At 39.0% G+C, this 22,490-nt stretch overlaps 1 protein-coding gene across 1 annotated transcript in view; it reads right to left on the reverse strand.

Annotated features, from left to right (window-relative positions):
* Positions 1 to 22,490, reverse strand: part of MID1 (midline 1) — a 271,066-nt gene that overhangs the window by 17,420 nt on the left and 231,156 nt on the right. The window contains exons 3-5 of the mRNA XM_070942927.1: positions 18,400 to 18,495; positions 3,694 to 3,801; positions 50 to 198 (exon numbers count right to left, since the gene is read on the reverse strand). Of these exons, the coding sequence (XP_070799028.1) occupies positions 50 to 198; positions 3,694 to 3,801; positions 18,400 to 18,495 (353 nt within the window). The remainder of the gene's footprint in view (positions 1 to 49; positions 199 to 3,693; positions 3,802 to 18,399; positions 18,496 to 22,490) is intronic.

The following is a 22,490-nucleotide window of genomic DNA, read 5'->3' on the forward strand; positions in this document are numbered from 1 at the left end:
AGTTAGCGAAGTTATCTAATTCTCAAGACTCTTCAGTTTATGGCATTACCTTTCAGTTATATTTTTAGCTGACTGCAAGAAGCGTGCATGATCATTCTCCTTCAAAGATTGCTCAGCCTGTGAGATGAGAGAGGTGGAGCGTTCAATGCACTGCTTACAATTAGCTATCTGCTGGGCCAGTTTTCTCAGTCTCCCAACCTGGAGCAAAAAAGAAAATTGTTACTTCTGTGGACACAAAAATGGGCTTTAACATTTGACCATAGCTCAAGACCATAGCCATAACTCAAATTGAGTACCAAAGGAAACAGCTCAATTGCTTTCCTCTTCTATTTCAATACGAGCCTAAATTCTAAGAAAGTATTTATTATTATCCAGAGTGGGGTAATCCAAAATAACCACAACTTGTTTTCTTTCTCTTTTTTTTTATAATAGGAAATCTCAATTGCCATTAGGCTCTACTGTGTTTGCCAAAGTGCTTTAATTCTTGACCTCAGAACAAAAGGAATAATTTGACAATAAAACAAATCTTTATCCTTGGAAATGTCTTTTCCTGGAGGATTTTTTTTCCAGCTAAGTGGGGTATATTAACAAAAGTGGGTACAATACTGCATAATCAGTGTGATACAAATGGGACGTTTTAATTACAATTCACTTTTAATATTCATTACACTGCAATGCTAAACATTTATTTAACAGTAAATCCAATTGAATTAGTAGATTATTTTCACTGCAACTATGTTTCAGATGAACCTACTGAGGCAGTATTGAATTACATCTGAAATGGAAGAGTAATGGAAGGTAAAGACCATCTCAATCTTTTCTAGTGCTCTCCTTCTTTAGCAACTTGACAAGAACATACATTTCATTACATTCAAGACTGCAATTCTCCGAACAATAAAAATAACTTTTTTGTTATATCCTGCTTGAGAGCTTTCCATTGAGACTCTGGGAATAGAATGGCATATTAAATAAACCCTGTGTCTAATCCAGTGCAACTATTTTTATACTTACAACAGAAACTGAGACCAGTATTTCCAGCGCTAAGCAAGGCAGTTGATAAGTGAGCCATTCTCACTTTTATGACCTTTTTGTTACAACTGTTAAATGAATCACTGCAGTTAAGTGAATTGTGTGGTTGTTAAGTGAATCCGACTTAACAATTCACTTGACATTTAATCTGTTGACTTCGCTTGTTGGAAGCCAGCTGGGAAGGTTGCAAATGACAATCATATGGCCCCAAGGTGCTACAACCATCATAAATACATTCAGTTGCAAGCCTGTCATTGGATCACATGACCGTGGGGATGCTGCAATTGTTTCAAGGGTAAAGACTGGTTGTAAATCACTTTTTTCCATGCCATTAAACTTCGAATTGTCACTAAAGAAATGATAATAAGTTGAGAACTACCTGTATTTATTTTCAACTCAAGCATCCTATATTGCTAACAAAAACAAGATCTATTTTCTGAATCATGTAGATTTGAATCTTTGACATTCCTCACTAAAGAAACAAAAGAACTCCTCAAATTACCTGCAACTTGGTAAGGCTTGAGACTTTAGAAAACAGTCTATAAATCTAGCATGTGGATACCAGGCCTTTATTTCGAATACCCTTCCAGACTCTGTAGTGCCTTTTACTGACATTAGGCTGAGAAAGTGGACAACTTATATGAAATGTTAATTCCAAGATATACCATTTCTACTGCTTAACTACATACTCATAATGCTAAAGCAGCTGGAATTGCTGGAAAAATGCAAGGCACATTGTCCTTATTTGGAAATGGCTGTCATGACCACTAACCGCTGTACATACCTTGTTTGGGAATGAATGTATTGGGTTTGTTAAATTATTCCCCCCCCCCAAGCATAAAGTACAGTAATGAGCACATCTGTTAATAAAAAAGAAACCCATCCTTTCCTTAATGTAAACATAAAGTTTGGAATGGAACAGCATTTTTTATTTTGTAAAAAGTGTATGAACTTTGGTGGTAGAATATGCATTCGCCCTACAGTTAAGTAACCAAGGAGATTATACAGAAGGTTGTCAGGTGGACCTGAGTCTTGTTAATAGTGTAAAGAAGTTCAGGACTTGTCAAACAATAACCTAAAGAACTATGGTCCTGAAACAGCCCTTGCCTGCAGGGCTTTCTATTTTAAGTTATTTGGAGTGTCTTGACAGCTAAGTGAACCATTTAACCTGCCTGTTTAACCTGTCTCTGACATTATTTCTTGCCAATTTTTTTTTCACATAGGGAGTTTGTTTGATTTCTTCAAGCTACTTTAGCAGTAAAGTACTACAGTAGGTAGCTTGCATATGTTCTCTCTCTCTCTCCTCTCCCCTCCCTCCCTCTCTCTTTCACGCACATTACAGTACACTAGGCACTAAACTCTCTCTCTCTCTCTCTCTCTCTCTCTCTCTCACACACACACACACACACACACACACACACACACACACACTCTCCCTCTCCCTCCTTTCCTCCTTCTTTCACACACATAAACAAAGCAAGGATCATGGTGAAACTGATTTCAAAATTAGCTAGGTAACCAAGCTTTAGTGGCTATCTGAGATTTACCTTGCACAGAGATTAAAATCAGAAATATGTGTAGTATATTATTAACAATAAAATATTTCATTAAATTTCTACTTCTGTAAAACACTAATGGTCCCAACTTCCTTCAACATGCTTCATGACTTTGCTTTCTTACAGAGCAAACTAAGAAAGTTAATTTATGTGTCTTTAATAGATATAATAATTTATACCACCAATAGCCTCCCACCGGCCGGTACGCTCCCATAGAGAGGGGCTCCTCCGGGTGCCGTCAGCCAAACAATGCCGACTGGCGGCCCCCAGGGGGAGAGCCTTCTCTGTGGGGGCACCTACTATCTGGAACGAGCTCCCCTCAGAGATACGGAGGATCCCGGATCTGCGCACCTTCCGCCGCGCCTTAAAGACCTTACTATTTCACCAGGCCGGCCTGGCCTAATTTTCCCCCTCTTTTATAAAAGATTTTTAAAATTTTAAATATCTTTTAGTATTTATATATTCAATTTTAAATTGGTTTTAAAAGTTTGGGGTTTTAAATTTGTCGGGGCCAAAATTATTTAATTTGATTTTATTCTATTTTTTAAATTTTGTATTGTATGTGTTTTTATTGTCTGGCTGTGCACCGCCCTGAGTCCTTCGGGAGTAGGGCGGTATAGAAATCTAATAAATAAATAAATAAATAAATAAATAAATTTATACTTATTTATAATATCTATATAGATGATTATACGTTATTAATTCTTATTTTATAGTCAATTTTTGCCCTAGGAAATTTTTCAAACAAAGCATAAATATTTTAGAATATTACTATATAAATTATTCTGGTGAATAAAGCAGAATTTCCCTTGCAAATATCATTTGTACAGTTATTATTTATATAAAGTGTCATATAATAGAAAGATAAAATGACATAAGATGCTATCTTTCAACAGGCATTCAACAGTTTTTAAATGAAGACTGAAATGTTTATTTTAAAAATTCAGAAAAACAAATAAGACAGGCAAATAAATGAAGCAGCTGTCAAGGGGATTTCAAGATGTGCATTTTATAGAATACTTAAGTAAGAAATTAGATATTTTGTAGAACATAAACTATTTAGTAAGAATCTTAATCTATTTCAGAATCTCAAAGATAAAATTCTTACTTTTCCCTCCTTGATTTTTGTTCCAATTATCTGACGTCTTTGCTGGATTATTTCTATAAGCAGGTCACATTCTTCCATCAGCTTGGATTCTTGTCGAGACGCATTCACCTAAAGAAGAGATCAAGCTATTGCACTGAATAAATTTAAAAACATTCAAAACAAGATAAAGCTAACACACCCATGTTTTTAAAATGCTTTTAAACTTGAAGGAATGCTTGAATTCTTGAAAACAATATATTTTCTCAGATAATATTGATACAAGTAACTATTATAATATATGGGTGATATCTAGTACTGAATGAATGTAACTTTGATTCTATCCAATATAATTTTCTCATCCTTTGTTTCCTCGACATATCATTTCCTGTTTAATTTTCATCAGAATAAGTTGGAATTTTTTTTGAAATGGTAGCTATCTCATTTATTTCATTACTGAGATGACAAAACAATAAAAATATCAATATTATTTCCTTTTCTTGTTTTACTATTTATACTTATGTATTCCTTTTACACTGCATTGAATTTACTGGGATATATATATATATATATATATATATATATATATATATATATATATTATTTTTTAATATAATAATTCCATCTTCAATTAAACAGTGTGTCATCTGGGTACAAATATCTTTGTAAAATAATGATCAAGATTTACAACCATATTCATTACATTAACATTAATTCTATAATATTAAAATGATCTTAACATATCTTCTTTATTTCACTCATCTTTTTCTTTTTGTTTTCCTGTTTCTAACTTCCATTTTTGTTATCTAACCATTGATAAAATAAGTCCCATGTCATTTAGTTTTGTTTGTTCTTTCTCCTTAATTGCTAGTGTTAGTCTATTCATCTATGCATTGAATTTATTGTTATTTCTGCTAATACACCAACCCTTATTTCCATATAGCACAGTGAAATTTTAACAGCCATTTTCAATTTCTATGACAAAAATTAATTATTCACAAGATCACATGCTAACCACTACATTTTACTGGCATTTACACATCTTAACATTTATTCACCTATGTTTGTATACATATATATATATATATATATATATATATATATATATATATATATATATATATATATATATATGCTTTTATGTGCATATTCTTTCTAGCCAGGTTTTACCTATGTAAACTAAGTTGTTTTGCAGCTCTGGTTGTGTGAAATCTCATTCACAAGCTTCAGGGCTTTTTTTCTGTTGACAAACTGCAACTCTGTGTTGCTCTCTGGGAGACTCAGATACGAAGCCTTATAAGGCAGAAATAGCTATCTGAGTCTCCCAGAGAGCAACACAGAGTTGCAGTTTGTCAACGGAAAAAAAGCCCTGAAGCTTGTGAATGAGATTTCACACAACCAGAGCTGCAAAACAAATAAAGGGAGACTAGTATAGATCTATTTCAAGCTATTTAGCTCTCATCAGCTAGCCATACCCTTACTCGGATTCGAACTTGGGCTGCCTGCATATTAGGCAATTGTATTAACCTCTGAGCTACAAGTTCTCCTCCCTTTATCACTCACTCACTCACTCACTCACACACACACACACACACACACACACACACACTTTATAATTATCTTTTATAATTTTTATAATATCTGTAATGGCTTTGCAGCTGCTTGCAGACACGCACTTCTGGGACTGCAAGAAACCCTAAAGCCTCGGTGCAACATAAAGACACCTGGAAGACTCATCTACCTGAATTCACCCTAGCATATGGCACAAAGGAAGCCCTATACCTCCCCCGCAAGCTACAGCACCCAGGAAGCCCAAGCGAGGATTTGGCCCAATGGGAAAATGCTGAGGGTTGTCTCAGAGAACCACATGTAGGAAGCGCAAGCCAACCCCTGGCATTTTTTTCATTAGGTAAACAGCTTCCAGCCTTCCCACTGACTGACATTCATATTTGTATTGTGCTGCTAGACCAGATTGGGAAACCATGTCTTTGCCAGAAAAGCTGAAGTGTCCAGGGTGACATGGTGGTCATGGGTCTGAAAAAGAGACTGCAAAGGCAGTGAAAAGCAGACAGCGAAGGCTGTGAATTGATCCTGCTTCAGCCATAACAGGTCAGTGTAAGGAACTGGAAGAGAAAGAAGCTGGGCAAACAAATGCTTGCTGACACTTAATGGCAGTTGCTGGGCCCTCCCCAGTCTGCACCCTGGCACTGTGCTGCTGGGGCAGGCTGGGAAGCCCCGTGTAGAAAGTGTTCACCAGAGAACCTGGACCACAGATCCAAAAAGGAGAAAACAAAACCATCAAGTAGCATCTGTTTCAGCAGCTGGGTACAAAAGGCAAAGGGAATTGGGAGAGAAGACAACTGGGTGAATGAATGTTTGCTGGCATTTTGTGGGGCTTCTTGGACGTTGAAGCTTTCCACTGCAAAGCTGAGGCGGTTGACCATGGTGTCATGCTGTGCGATGGCTCAGGAGCTTCTTGCAATCCCGTAACCACATGGTTCTGGGGCTGCTTGCTGCCCAGTAAGGCAGGATGCAGCATGACAAAAATGGCAGAGATGAGAAGCAGCTAGGGGAGAGGTGGAGGCAGTTCCTCACTTTACTGAGGTTCAGGGCTGGAAGGAACCAAGCCTGAAATGGCTTGGCTTCACAGGATTGGGACAGGTTCTCAGCTAATGGCTGGCTGCCTTTGTATAATGACTGTAATAGGGAGTGCCAGAATTGCTATTACTAAGCGATGTAATCATGTGCTGTTTTGCTTTATGACTATCATTTAGCACTCAAAATTCTGGTCCCAACTTAAGTCAAGGACTACTTGCAAACATTTTGTATTACTACTGCTTCTTTTGTTTCTGTAAAACACAGTTGAACTGTTCAAAAATTTAAATTTGTATTTTTTTTTAAAAAAAGATAAAGAACAGTGCTGTGCCACATAAAGAAGACATAGAGAACATTATTATTTGTTTTGCCACAAACAAAACCCTATTATCGTTTAATGTAGTGTATTTGGGTACAGGCTGCCAGCATAGTTCTAATTTTTGCTCAACCACAAACAAGAGATTTTTCTTAGTCTATTTCATGGAAAAACTGAAGGCAGAGACCCATTTTGACTGGACTTAAAAGACGTCTTTGTTACAGGACAGAAGTCTTTTGAAAATACTGGCAATTACATTATCTGTAATGAAATTCTGTTTTGCTTTTTTAAAAACATCCATCTCTGTTTCACTTTCCTACATTCTCCTTTTCTTTGGGGATTTTTGACTTGACTAGCACATAAGAAAGGAGACTGCAACATATCTTAAATAGCACTAATGCTCCTTGTAAGCTTAATGTTATCCTGCCCTGAAGATTTCCATAAATGAGGTTTGCAGCCCCAGTGCAGGACAGCTTTATCAAGATAACCTGTTCACCTTGTACTCAAGGGTTTACAAAACTTGGACTTAAAACAAACCATCTCTTTTGACCTCAGTCTTGTATGTGGATAAAGGTCTATAACTAACTTAAAAGTGTTTTCACTAAAAATAGAATAAGCACAGCTGAGTTTCAAGACCTAAAGTAAAATTGCTTTTCCGGTGCTGTATAATCTAAGAATGATTTTTGTACGTGATCCCATGGTTGGTTAGGAAACATTGGCTAAAATTGTGATTTTTAAATCAGCTACAGTCCAGGAAAACAGGTTTCCTCCCCATTCTCTCTGGCTAATTGTTCCTGATTTTTCCACAGCTGTGTTCCGATTATGTTCTGTGCAACAGACTGAAACAATTTCATTCTCTTGACTAAATAATGCAGGATTTTCATAAATGCCAAACACATTTCAAAACATTCTCTCCCCCTTGCTGGACCAACATACACAATATAAAGAAAGGAGACGGTGTCCACATTTCCAGCAGTCCTTTAGCAAGTGACACAGTGAGGATTCCTGATCTCTGCTCAGATAACCAAGTGGATATGATTGACTTGTGCTTTTCATGAAAAATACAATTTCAATAGCTGCTACAATGCTCAAAAGGGAAGATCTGGCCAATAGGTTTAAAGCCAAGGAAGAAAAGAAATGCAAGTTCCCTCTTGTAAGAAATTAGAGCTGCTTGGAAAAAACAGCTCAGTTTTGAATTTTTGCTGCACAAGTTTCTCACTAGCCAAAAGCTGTGGCTAATGATCCGACAGGTAACACTATTGGGTTAATTTCTTATCAAGATGATATGTTTAAAGTTTAGGGCTGGGTTGTCAAACTTGCATTGTCATGTTGTAGTCATGTGACATATTGCGACTTCCCCCCCCCTTCACTTAAAACAGGGGTGGGCAAGGCCAGCGCATGATGCATCTGGCCCGCGGGCCGTGAGTTTAACACCCCTGGTTTAGGGGTTCAGCTCAGCTTCTTTCTTGATACAGTTTGAAGAACTGTAAATAAAGGGTGGATTAAATATAAGAAGAGTCATGTATTTGATATAATGTTTAAAAAGAAGATATAATATGAAACAATATCTACACATTTACTTCAGATCATCAGAAATACCAATGATACAAAAACACTAATTTTGAATAGGTTCGTATAGCTTACCTAAATTCTTCTTTTCCAACAAAAGGGTATTTTGTTTATAATCTGTAATGTTATAAAGCAATATGCACCCATCTAATCAAAGTACTTGCCTTCAGCTCTTGATTTTAATATTAGAGCTGTTTCATCCATTCAAAGTTTGTAAGATAGGCTGTATGGGAGCTTATCTTAGATGCATTGAAATCTACCCTTCTTTCTAATAGAAAAAAAAATTATATTAGAGATATGTAAACATTTACCCCACTCATTCTGAAATTCTAAATGGTTAAGATATATCTGCAGGAATTCAAGAGTACATGTAAAATCTTGAGAAAATGTATGAACTGAACAATATTTTAGTATATTTATATTTAGAATATAAAAATATAAACTATATTTTAATATATAATGTTACAAATATTATTAATTCATCTTTGCAAATTCTTGCATTTCTTTGAAAAGACCACTCCTAGTTTGAAATATATCTTGATTCAGGAGCCCTTCCACAGCCACCGAGCTACCATTTGATATTGTAATGGCTAAATTGGAGGTAAACTGAGCCTAAAATTGTCTGGAATTCCAGCCAGCTCTATCTCTCCAAGCCAAAGAAAACTCCAGCTAACTAGGAGTAATTTTCATAGGCATAAATAAGTGAAAATTTGGAGAAAATAGCCAGGCACTAACAACATTCAATTGCCTGGGCTACACTCTGGACAAACCCAATAAAGGCCCACTGGCCTTAGAAATTAGCAAAATAAATTAAGACATGATTATAATGATTACTGTGAACATGTGGGTGCAAATAATTTTAGGTAATTATTTTCATGATTCATATGTCATTCAACTGCAGGAAGGCTTTAATTGGTAGGATGAAGAATTTGAAATATACTGCCACTTGGAAATTACTTCAGGCCATCATGGTGTTCCCCCCATAGAAAACCAGTAAACCATTAATAATTGTTTGCTGTCATTATATAAAAAGCATTGACACCATCATTAGTTTTCATAAATTAAGAAGACAGGGAGAAATATTTTGGGAACAAGTTTCTTTTCTTTTTCCAGTCTTCTTTATTCTAGTTTAATATTCTGGTTTCATTCCTTGGTCTGGGTATGTCAAGTCTAAATACAAACTAATTTTTTATGCCTCAAATTAGCGCACACGCACACAAATTAAAAAGGAAGCTTCTTTATATGTAGTTTATAAAATATTAGCCATTACGAAAAGGAAAGTAATTCTTTTAGAAGTTAGAAAATGGCTGAAATCCAATCCACAGGAAAATATCAGTATTTCAAAGTATCATAATACACATATAAAACACCTAAACACCTAAATTCATAAACTTTGTTGGTGGACCAGGATTAATAGGATTTTATTGCAGTTACCAATGATATAACACAGGGGTTCTCAAAATCTGTGATATTGTGATTGCGTCCAATTATATACAGTATTTGTGTAACCCTTGCCCCACTTTTTAAAAACAATTTACTCAATTATTTTGACAGGTAACTCATAGTTTTATCTATCACCTAAAAGCCATTCTAAAGTTTGATTCCTGCTCCAATTTTGTTTGGGCCAAGCAGGAGAGTTCTCAAAAGTTCTTCCAGGCTTTGTTTCTCAGAATTACTATACAGGTAATCCTTGGTTAGCAATAGCACTATAGCAATAGCACTTAGACTTATATACCACTTCATAGTGCTTTACAGAACTCTCTGAGTGGTTTACAAATATCAGCATATTTGCCCCCAACAATTTGGGTCATTTTACCAACCTCTGAAGGATGAGTCAGCCTTAAATTGGTCAGGATTGAATTCCTGGCTTTGGGCAGAGTTAGTCTGCATTCTAACCACTGAGGCACCATGGCTTCTTAGTTGTTTAGCAATCACAACTGGGACTGACAACTCAGATGCTAAATGATGCAGTTGCTATGTGGAAAATCATGTATAACTGTGATTGTGCTTCCAATTTTATTTCAGCTTTCTTTTGCTTTTCAGCATCCAAAAGCTACAATTCCAAACAGCTCGGCAATCTCAAATGGTAGGGAAAATTTCCGGAAATTTCCGTCATGAGGAAGCTGGGTAATAGGACAAATATAGCACTTTTACTGCACTCTGCCAGCCTTTGGAATGATTGCCCCCACTTATGGGATAATAAGCAAGAAGATAATTGTTTGCATTTACATTTATTAGAGAAGAAAGGATTACAAGAAAGTAAACAGACACACAATGATACACTTCAAAAGAAATGTGCTAGGATGGCTCCTTGCCTAACGTGCTCCCACCTCCAAGTCCAGAGCCACTCAGGGGGCAAACAAAACTGAAAGTATGAAATGGACGTTGCTTACCTGAACGTCCCTTTTCGTTGCGCTGCTTGTCACTTCATTTACATATGGGATTTCGTCATCTTCCTGTCAGGGACTGAGCGTGAAGTTTCCTCAAATCTTTTAACCACACCCTCTCTGCTCCTCGTCTCCTCAGTTGTTTCGCGAAGTCACGAGTCATGCAAAAGATCTGATGATAAAACACAAACAATCCCACTGCCCGAGACCAGGCAGCCAACAGGGAGGGATGAAGTGACAAGCAGCGCAACGAAAAGGGATGTTCAGGTAAGCAACGTCCATTTTCCATTGCGCTGCTAAGTCACTTCATTTACATATGGGATATACCCAAGCGTCAGAAGTCAAAGGGAGGGAGGCTGACTGGTCCCCCACTGGACGCCGAAACCACCTGTTGCAGCACTCTGCGTCCAAAAGATGCCTCAGCAGACGCAAAACTGTCTATTTTGTAGTGGCGAACAAATGGCGTCAGAGATGTCCAGGCGGCTGCCCTGCAAATGTCCACCACCGAAGCCTGGGTAGACCATGCAGCAGAAGTTGCAGCGCTTCTCGTAGAGTGGGCCCACACTTTACCTGGAACTGACCTGTCTTTGGAGGCATAGGCGAGGGCAATACACGCCTTGATCCAACAAGCCACCGTCCTAGACGAAATATTCTTCCCCAAAGAAGAAGGGTGGAAGGACACCAGGAGGGCCTCCGACTTACGAAAGGATGACATTCGTGCGATGTATCTTCTGAGCGCCTGACGAACGTCAAGCATATGCCACTGATCTTCCAACTTATGCCTGGGAGAAGGGCAAAAATCTGGCAAAATTATTTCCTGAGATCTATGAAAGCTGGAATTAACTTTTGGCAGGAAAGCCGGGTCTAGTCTAAGAACCACCGTATTAGGCTTAAAAATGCATAAATCCTGCCGAATTGATAATGCTGCCAGTTCAGACACCCTCCTGGCAGAGGTAATGGCCAAGAGAAAAGTCACTTTAAACGATAAAAGCTTGAGACTGGCTGAACCAATAGGTTCGAACGGTGGAGCAGTAAGGGCTTGCAGAACCAATGTCAAGTCCCAAGTTGGATACCTATGAATAATAGAAGGTCGAATATTTGAAGCCCCCCTCAAAAACCCCTTAATTCTCGGGTCAAGAGTTAGCGGGTAAGCAGCTTCCTTGGATAAAACAGTAGATAAAGCAGCCACCTGTCTTTTCAAGGTAGAAGGAGCCAACCCCTTGTCAAACCCATCCTGCAGAAAAACCAGAATGTCAGAAATGCTGGCAGACATAGGGTCCACATGGTGTAGACGGCACCAACTGCAAAACGTCTGCCAAGATGACTCATAGATCCTCGTGGTAGAGGGCCGCCTGGCAGCCTGAATGGTGCCAATCACCTTCCCTGGGATGTTGCACCTCCTCAGGAGGACCCTCTCAAATGCCACACGGTTAAGTGCAGCCAACTGGGATCTGGATGTTGAACTGCCCCCTGGCTGAGAGAGATTCGGTCTCGAGGTATTTTCCAGGGAGGCGACACCGACAGGGCCACCAGGTCGGTGAACCAAGCCCGTCTTGGCCAATGAGGAGCTAACAGGATGACTTCCGCTATCAGTTTCCTTAGTACCCTCGGGATGAGGGCCAGAGGCGGAAAGGCATATAGCAGACCCTGAGGCCACTGACAACGAAGGGCGTCGTAACTGAGTACCCCCTGACTCAGGAATCTTGAAATAAATCAAGTAAGTTGAGTATTGTCCGGGCTGGCGAACAGGTCTACAGTTGGAAGGCCGAACCTGTTGATGTTGCACTGGAACAGTTCCGGGTGGAGCTTCCACTCGGAGGGGTCTAATTGCTTCTGGCTGAGCCAGTCGGCTCGGACATTGGAGGCCCCTGAAATATGTTCTGCCCTCAGGGAAAGAACGTGAGTCTCTGCCCAGGTCATCAACTTGTCTGTCTCTGTCATTAATAAGGGGGAGCGCGTGCCTCCCTCGCGATTGATATGGGCCTTGGTGGCCATGTTGTCTGTCAGAACCAGGATATGTTGGTGCAGAAGCATGTCCTGGAAGTGTCTCAAAGCAAGGCATACAGCGCGAAGTTCTAGCCAATTTATACTGTTCATGGCTTCTATCGGAGACCACCGACCCTAGACAACCCGAGACCCCAGGTGGGCGCCCCAGCCCAACAGGCTCGCATCTGATGTCACCACAATCCTGTTGGGTTCCTGGAAAAAGCAACCCCTGCTGATCGCCTCGGAGTACCACCACCTGAGGGACGCTCATACCTTGGGAGGAAGCCTCACCTTGGATGCCGATGTGCTTTGGCCCGACTTCTGCGCTGGCAAGAGGAACCACTGGAGCTGGCGCACATGCCGTCGTGCCCATGGCACTATTGAGATACAAGAAATAAATTTCCCGAGCAACGTTGATAAGGTTAGAAATGTTACCTGTGGATGATCTAGAACATGTCGAACTAAAGTCCTGATGTCGTTCTGCCGTTCCAGTGACAGGAAAACCAGTCCCTCCTCCGAATCTATCAACGCCCCAAGGTGAGCAATTTTGGTTGTATGCTGAAGATGGCTCTTTCGATGATTTATGGAGAATCCATGACGAGTGATGATGTTGGTCACCGTCTCCAGATCCTGGAGAGCCTGTTGAGGAGACTGAGAAAGCAGTAATGTCATCGAGATAACAGAGTATTCTGATCGGAACAAGCCGGATAGAAGCTGCTACCACTGCCAACAACTTGGTGAAAGTTCGTGGTGCAGAGGAGACCGAAGGGCATGGCCCGATATTGGTAATGTACACCCGCATATGCAAACCTCAGGAAGCAGCGATGGGCCGGGTGAATAGGTACGTGCAGCTAAGCCTCTTGGAGATCCAGCGACGTCATCACATCGTCCTTCCGCACGCAATCTAAAATAGTCCTGAGGGACTACATTTTGAATTTTTGGAACAGAAGGAATTTGTTGACAAATTTGAGATTTAGGATGGCCCTCCAGCCCCCCGAGGCCTTGGGAACTAGGAACAGAATTGAATACACCCCCGACCTTTCTTGCCCTGCAGGAACAGGTTCTATTGCTCCTATATCTACTAAGTGTTGAATCTCCTTCCTCAACTGCTGGTGTTTCTCTGGCTGATGAGGAATGGGGCAGGAAATGAAACGGTTGGGGGGCCTGGTTCTGAATTCCAAAGTAAGACCTAGTCTCACAGTCCGAAGGACCCAATCCTCGGACGTGGAAGCCTCCCACTGACTGACAAAGTGGCTGAGTCATCCACCTATGGGAGGCAGGGGAAGCAAGTCACTTGCCTCACCTTCCGGGTCTGGACCTGGTACCCCTATAGGGTCTCCTAGAGGCGAGCTGGAACCTGTCTCTGTCCCTGAAAGACTGTCTGTCAACTGGTCTGTCGAATCCTTGAGAATATGGTCTAGCAGCATAGGACCCACTGGGTCCTGGGTCCTGACGAAAGGGCTGTTTCTGGGAATATGGCATAAAACGGTGCTCCGTCCTCCGATAGGACACCGGTAGGACCTTCTTCTTATCTTTTCCCTCAACTAGAATGGGATCTAATGCAGGTCCAAACAAATTAGTACCCTGATAGGGGGTGGACGCCAACTTCCACTTAGCCTTCAAGTCGGCACGACAAGGGCGAAGCCAGAGGAGCCGGCGAGACATCACCGAAGACGCCATTGCCCTGGCCGCAAACTTAGCTGCGTCAAGAGAAGCGTCAGCCGAATATTCGGCTGCAGCCACCATCTTATTGATGTCTTGTTGAAGATGCAGGTCTTCCGGGGGCAGGCGGTCTCTAAGCTGTTTGAGCCAAACAAGATTGGCCCGATTAAAAAAGGAAGCCGAAGTGGCGGCCTTTACCGCCCAGGCTGCCACCTGGTGGCTCTTCCTAAAAGCAACCTCCACTTTCCTATCCTCTGAGCAGAGCACCTCTATGACATCTGAGGAGAAAATAGTAGAAGAAGATAAATTAACTACTGGAGGATCCACTGTCGGAAGAGCCAAAAGACTCTCCAAGGAAGGGTCTATACAGTAAATTTTTTTATCGTGCCCAGAGGGAGCAGAAAGGGCCCCGGGTGTTCCCATTGTTTTCTAATGACCCCAGAAAATAACTCCAGACAGGGGATGAAGTCCTGATCCGGGGATGGGACAGGAAATAACTCATTGTGAGATTTTTGAGTGTCAGTGTCCTGGTCATGAGAATTGGATAGAGAGCTCATATTGGTTGCCAATTTAGCTTTACGAAGCAACGTTTTAAACACAGCAGGCCTAAATAAGGTAGTGAATGCAGGTCTATCTGGTTCAACACCCTCGTCATCTGAGAACTCTGGTTCCTCAGCCTCTCCCTCAAGGTGCCCTGCCTCCTCACTATCAAGTGGTTCCTGCGAAATAGCCTGACTGGCCTGACTAGGTCTAGGCAAGGATTGGCTGGCATGAAAATGACAGCCAGCAGAGGTAGCGGGCATCTGGCTGGCATGTAGGTGGCAAGTAGCAGGGGCAGCAGGCATCTGTTGACCAAAACCCGAAGCAAATGCCTGGGCTAGAGCATTGGTAAGAATGGTTTGAAAACTAACAGGTCTGGATGAGGAGGCCTCTGGGTCCTGTCTGGCTGAAACAGCAGAGGCTTTAGTTTTGGATTTCTTATTCTTTTTTGCCTTGGGAGTGGAGTGAGGTTGTTCACTGTCAGAAGAGAATTCCTGATCTGCCATGGTAAAGTTATTCCAAACGGCAGCAGGCTGCAGATAAGTAGAAACAGTTTTGGCAGCAAAATCTGAGTCACAAAATGGCCGTCCCAGCCAACTGTCACAAAGGAAGTACCTCAGACAGAATTAGGAATCCTCCAAACGGTCGTTACTCTCTGTCCCCCTCCTCAGCTGGCAGGCAACAAGGGCGGTCGAGATTAATAATCCCCTCACACCGCCAACACCTCAACTGTCAAGCAAATTCAAAGCGAAATGGGCATGAAAACAGTTACCGGCTCCCAGCGCCCCACAGCTGCTCCAGGATGATCAGCGTCGTCGAAACACCAGAGCGCCTGAAATTCTGCTTCCCGGCGTTGACAGTGAGGCAAAGAAATCAACGGAGTTTGAATAGCTAGGCTACCAGGAACTCCAGAGCCGCCCTACACTAACTGGAGCTGTAAAAATTGGTGGCCGCGGTTAACCAGGCTCACCTGGAACCGACGTGCTCGCCGGCGGCCAAGGAAACGGCGCGGGCCGTTTTGGAGCTGCCCAGCCGGGTCAGACTCCGATTTCTTGCACTTTGGGAGGCGGGGATGATGGTCTGGAGCCCCAGGTCCAGTCACCCACCGCCGTAAACGAGGGACAGCAGCAGTCGCAAGCTGTCCCAATGTAAGTCTTCGGTTCCATTAACAAATCGCCCAGAAAGCACAACAAAAATAAGAAAACCTAAAGCTCCCTAATCAATATACTGAAAACTCGAGCAGAGGGAAAAAACAGGTCCCTACAAGTAGACTGAGCGAAATAACTGGGGAGACGAGGAGCAGAGAGGGCGTGGTTAAAAGATTTGAGGAAACTCCATGCTCAGTCCCTGACAGGAAGATGACGAAATCCCATATGTAAATGAAGTGTCTTAGCAGCGCAATGGAAAACTAATTAAAGTCTTGTCAGTTACAGGCAGCAGTCATGAATAGATTAATTAAGATCACAGAGCTGAGTTTGTTAATTTGCATTTAACACTGTTTAGGGTTAACACTGCATTGTGGCCAAAAGCAACTCAGGAAGAGGTAGCCTACTTTTAACTTTGAATGTCACTGATCAGCTTTCTCCAATCTGAACAACTTCCAGATCAAGTCCTGAAACTGTTAGTAGTCACACATTTAGAAGTATGGAGTGCCTCCATTTTTCTTATGCTATTACTGTGCTTGTTTATTACACAGTATATCTAAAGGTAGCCATGATTATACTTTCTAATAAATTAGAAAAATATTAGGGCACATTGAATTATGAGTCCTTTATTGTAATTCAGGGTTAGACTTATTTATAAATCAGTATCAGTTATTTTTGAGATGATAAGTTGATTAAAATTTAAATTAAAAAAAATAATTATGCCATATTTACTTTTATAATAAAATTACAGTATAGCAATACCATTTAGATTTATATACCACTTCACAGGGCTTTACAGCCCTCTCTAAGCAGTTTACAGAAACAGCATACTACCCCCAACAATCTGGGTCCTCCTTTTACCGACCTCAGAAGAATGAAAGGCTGAGTCAACTTCAAGCCCCATCAGAATTGAACTCCAGACTATGAGTAGAATTTCCCTGCAATTGTCATAGTGAAGGAGGAAGATGAGTCTATACCTCCTCCTGATTCAAGGAAACATAGGGCAGAGAGGAGATAGGCACAATGCTGGTTGGCTACACTACTTGCAAGGAGGCAACCTCACCTTTTGGGAAGGGCTGCACCAGCATCGCCTATTTAATCCTGCCCCAAGGACTTGAGTGTTGCTGGAGTAACACTCCGTGCCTTGTGTGCTTGTGCCATATATTCTGACCTGTTTGACTCATGGACTGTTTTCCTGGACTTCATGTGCGCCCGTTGGACTCAGTTCCCACTGATTCTTGCCATGAGGAGCTTGGAATCCAAACCTACGCAATGGGGATACTTTCTAATGACCTGATTGTGGGGTCTGAATAAACAACTGTAGAACTCTTGCTTTATGTGTGTGTGTGTGTGTGTGTGTGTGTGTGTGTGTATAAGTGGGGCAGCACAGCAATACTGCATTGCGCCATCAGGGATCCTAATAGAAAATTACCGTATATTTCTTAAATTAACCGATTATTTTTATGGACAATTAATAAAATATTAACAGTGGATTTTTTCTCGAGTTATATATAAAGTTATAGTGAGATGAGCAGCAAATAAATAAATAAATAAATAAATAAATAAATAGCAATACTATATTAGCAATTGAATTTACTTTTTTAATATGACTGTCAGAGTAAAACAGAGGCCATGTGACACTTAAGGAAAGTTAAAATTGGAAATAATGCTGTGAAGTTTCCAAAAGATGCTCTAATTAATTTTAATTATGAAGGTCAATTTTTTTTATCTTCAGGGAATTCTGTCCACATTAATCTATCTGTTAAAGAGCCTCTGTGTGCCACAAAGAATTATGGAGGATATTTTACAGCATATAGTTAGTTCATGCCAGGATGTTGTGAAATCTCTTGGGCTCACTTGTCATCATGTATGAATTCCCTTACAGCTTGTTTACTGCAGGAAGCAATCTGTATTTCATGTTACCAATTGTTCATTCCAACTTTATTTCTACCAGACTTCAAAGAAACCACCAGAGAATATAACTAAAACAATATATTAACATAAAATAATTGATCATTCTACTTTTTCTACTGGTAAGACAATATATTCTAGAAAAACAAAAATTATTTTTTCCTTTATTTTATCATTTAACCATTAAATGAATTATATACATACATTAAAATGGTTTTTATATAATCTGCCTTTAACTATTGGAAATATTTTGTCTTTTATTGAATTTTTTTTAAAAGTGTGTTAACAATAAACAAATGCTATTTCATTCAATACAAAATTATATATATTTTCCAACAGTGAAATCTCCATGACATTTACTTGATTGCTCTATAAAGAAGATACTAAATTATCTATTTGGTCTATATTCAACTTTATAATAGGTGTATACTTGCCTATAAAGTCGCCAAGAGTCAGACACAACAGAACGGTTAAAACAAAAAGAAATAGGTATATATAAAATAAATAAATATATATGTTTTCAAACGGTAATATTATGATTATTTTAAAAGTCTGTAAAACAGAATGTCACATATTCAGAAAGAATAGTGAATTAAATATCACTGAAATTAGTACTTACCTCTACATGTTGACAAGTTTGAATTAATTTAGCCAAAAGTGTTTCCAGTTCAGTGTTTCTTTTGATAAGGCTGGTAAGATTACTTTCTAAATTTTGCTGTTTAAAAAAAAAAAAGAGTTAGTATAGTATTTGGCATTACATATAATCCAATAAAAAACAGTACATGTAAATACATCTCTCTCTCTCTCTCTCCCTCTCTCTCTCTCTCCCCCCACCCCCCGAAAGAGACCTAAAACAAGATGGATCGGCTACACCAGTAAGTATTATGGGCCCAATTGGCAAAAGAAAGCTCAGGACTGTATTGGTTGGAAACATGCAGAAAAGGCCTTCATCCTGCAGTGGATAGATAATGGCTAAAATATATATTCCATATATACTTGGAACTCTCCATCCTGGTCTTCTCACATCAGGATTGCTCCTCTCAATTCAATTAGAGTAGAAGCCATAATTATAACATTCATTAATATCTATTACTATATATCTTCTCAATAGCAGATTAATGTATATACTCTATACACACCCACATATACACAGAGAGACATGCTCACACTCACATAATGTTTAAAAACAAGCACGCCCAACTTCTTCAGACAAGTTATACCATTGCTCTTCCATCCACACACCAAATTCTCTTCAGAATAAGGCCTCTATACATTCAAGATACAGATTTCAGAAAGATCAGGGGAAAATGGAATTGTGTACCAAATCCTTTTACTTATGTACTACTCATTTCCCCGTTTCACTGAATAGCACTATTAATGAATTATATTAATATAAGTAAATTACTGTTTGCCTGCAGTCTGTTTAATAAATGATGAATACACCTTGTTTTTTACTCTGTATTACTCTTATTCATTGAAAGGGACTACATTCAGTCTTTAGACTGAAGACTCTATTTCATTCTCTAACATTTAAAAAACTGAAAGGAGATGATGCCTGTTTGAAACTCTGGATTTGTGTTGTTAAATCTGGTGACATTCTTTCCACCTGTCCCAAAATAATTCTGTTAGCAGCATACTAGGAAAGAAATTAAACTGACACAAGGTATATTTAAATAGCTGACTTCTGAAGAAATATTATTTTCAGAGCAGCAGAACATCTATTAAAAACTAATGTGTTTTATTGTAGTTACCCTGTCAGTTAATCATTGCTTTTTTGGGAAATCAATGTTTTAAAACAAGTGGTTTTTTTTTTATTGTTTTTATTGCTCAAAAATCTAGATGTCTGTCAGAGATGAAGCATAATATGGGAACTATAGGTCAATCATTGTTGCGTATTGTTCAAAACATGCACAATCCCATTAATGAGCTATTTATCGAGGATTAAAAATTATCAAGAAAAGCTGCCATCAGGATCAACAGAAGACCAAATAGATTACTGCAGATCCAGCCTGTGATGCGAGTCAGGCAGGCCATCTCTACTCCTATTAATTTGGAAGCTTTATAGATGCAGTCAACAAGACGCTGTCTAGAACAACTCAGTCCTGTGTTTCATTTTTATTTTATGTGGAAATATACAATGAAGGCTTTTGACAAATATAAAAAAATCTGTTCAATTGAAAAATATCAAAACACTATAATGATTAATTCAAAGACATATAATGTTTGCTTGCCATGTTGTGTCAAACAAGCAAAGGAAGATTCTACAAGTACTTATGCCCATGAACATTCAAGATCTTATGTGTTAGCAATATAACTTGAGATAGAATATATTTACAATAAGCATCCCAATCAATGTTGGAATGTGTACTAATGTTCTGCAGCTTTGTCTGCCAACTGCACTTCTGAACATTATTGTTGAAGGAGGATTTACTTATGGAGATTGCAGCAATCCAACTCAAAATAATAAACCAATAAAACACTTAAGCACATGAAAGCCCAAGAAAGAATTTCAGAACATTTAAACACACACTCACTGTACAATTATCTATTAAATTATCAGGCATTCTTTGATTTATGCAGCACTGATCTCATATATGTAACTCTGGGTGGCTTATAATAAAATATATAATTCACAATAAAAAACATAGCAGCTGTTTCATTAAAAATCTTCAACAACATCAAGACTATATCACACTCACAGGGCTTCTGGCCAAGCACAAAACCAAGTTTTTGCAAGTCAACCACATATGATAAAATGAACCTGGATTTTGACTACATTTCCAGATTAGAAATCCTTTTATACATTTTGGTTAGTCTATCTGGGGTCAAGTACCAATGATACATAATTTTATATAAGTTCTCTTTCAAAGTATAAATTAATGTAAATTTTAGTCCCTTCATCCATGCATTCTCCCATTTATCTAGTGTTATATTATACCAACATTTTTTTGGCATTTATATAAACACAACTGTATATTTATTAGGCAAGTTTCAGAGTAGAGTACAGTAATGTCAAGACATGACCACCAAGTGGTTCTGCTTGTCATTTTTATTAAATAAGGGGATATATTTTAACTTCTATTTCTATTTCCTATGGATAGAATTCCCAAATAATTGTGTTATTTAGATTTTCTATATTAGTCCTTTCCAATAAAGCACAAGGTAGAATTAAGAGGGGTAATAAACCCAATGGAAGAAAACTGGTGAAAAGAACAAGAAAAGTAACATCACCTATGCCTAAAAAAATTACACTCTGACCATTTTTTAATAATCTCACATATCTGGTTCAAAGATAAAGAGGGGTGTGTGTGTGTGTGTTTGTGTGTGTGTGTGTGTGTGTGTGTGTGTGTGTTGTATATACTGTATAGCATACAGAGAGTGAAATACGTATATTCCTTTGAGTTTCAGCAGGCAGCAGTTTATGACAGACTTTGGACCAGAAGCTAAGCAGGATCAATTCTTTTGGGTACTTGGTGCTGTTTAAGCTTGTTGGTTTTCTTACAGTTCATTACCAAACTAGGTAACATCACCAGTGAATGCACCTAGTTTGGTAATGAAACATCTGCAAAAAACAAAACAAAACAAAACAAAACAAAACAAAACAAAACACCCCCACTAAATTCAGAGAGCACCAAGGACCTCACACTTTAATCCTGAGCTACAAATATTCTCTTCTATCAGAATCAACTTTAGAAAATATTTGGATGGAAATTGTTAAGTGGGGTGAATGAGGACGCAGCAAGCCAGAGTAGTTCGTGACAACAGCTCTTTATTGTATGGTGAGACTCCAGCAACCAAACCTGGGAGCCAGCTCCCTTTATATACCTTACAGCAGTAGTGGTCAGCCAATCAGCTGAGGGTCAGTTATTTCAAACTTCCCGCCAAACAAACCTATTTACATAACAGAAATCTCCAGAATATAAGGATTAAAGGTAAGCTGGGAAAACATTGACAAAACATTTCCATACTCCTGTCAAGTAAACTGTAAGAGATATGTTTCAAGTAGTTACCAAAAGTTGGGCTTGACTTGAAAGAGACTTTTTGAATCAGAGTGATAGAAAAATTAGCAGCATGCTAAGAATAATATTCAGATCTTATTTCCGTATTTTGCTACATGATATAAACAATTTGAAAATACCATTTCCGTGTACAACTACCTTGATAGGTTAGGTTAAAAAACATTGAATGTCTAAACAGAATGTCAGATCTTTATCACATTGGTGCCTGAGTATCTCTATGCAACTAGATATTTGGCCATAAGCACTATACAGTAGATGAAGATGAAGTAGATGAAATCTGCATCTTTAAACCAATGATAGCTTACAGTCAGGCATGCCAGATGAATATTAGTCTAAACAGGTCAATCACAGATGCCTACCTCTGGAAAATTTGGTATATAAAATTGGATTTACTTATATAAGGCTATAATTAGGCTCAGTTTTTTTTTAATAGAAAGAAAAAAAAATACAATTTTAAAGATTGGATGGTTGGAATAAGTAAATTACACTACAGTTTTTAAAACATGATTTAATTTTATACCACAGGTTTATTATTATAAAAATAAAGTTTACAGAAGAAAAAGGGCAATAAAATAAAAGCCTCAAAGGAGACTCCAAATATAGAAATCTAATATGGTATATGCAACATAATTCAATTTATTGTCTTTAAATAAAAACATGTATTAATAGAAGCTTATTTTTCTTTAGTATT

The sequence above is a fragment of the Pituophis catenifer genome, unplaced genomic scaffold, assembly GCF_029215685.1.
Source record: "Pituophis catenifer annectens isolate HBS135680 unplaced genomic scaffold, rPitCat1.0.hap2 SCAF_4, whole genome shotgun sequence".
NCBI classification, from domain to species: Eukaryota; Metazoa; Chordata; class Lepidosauria; order Squamata; family Colubridae; genus Pituophis; species Pituophis catenifer.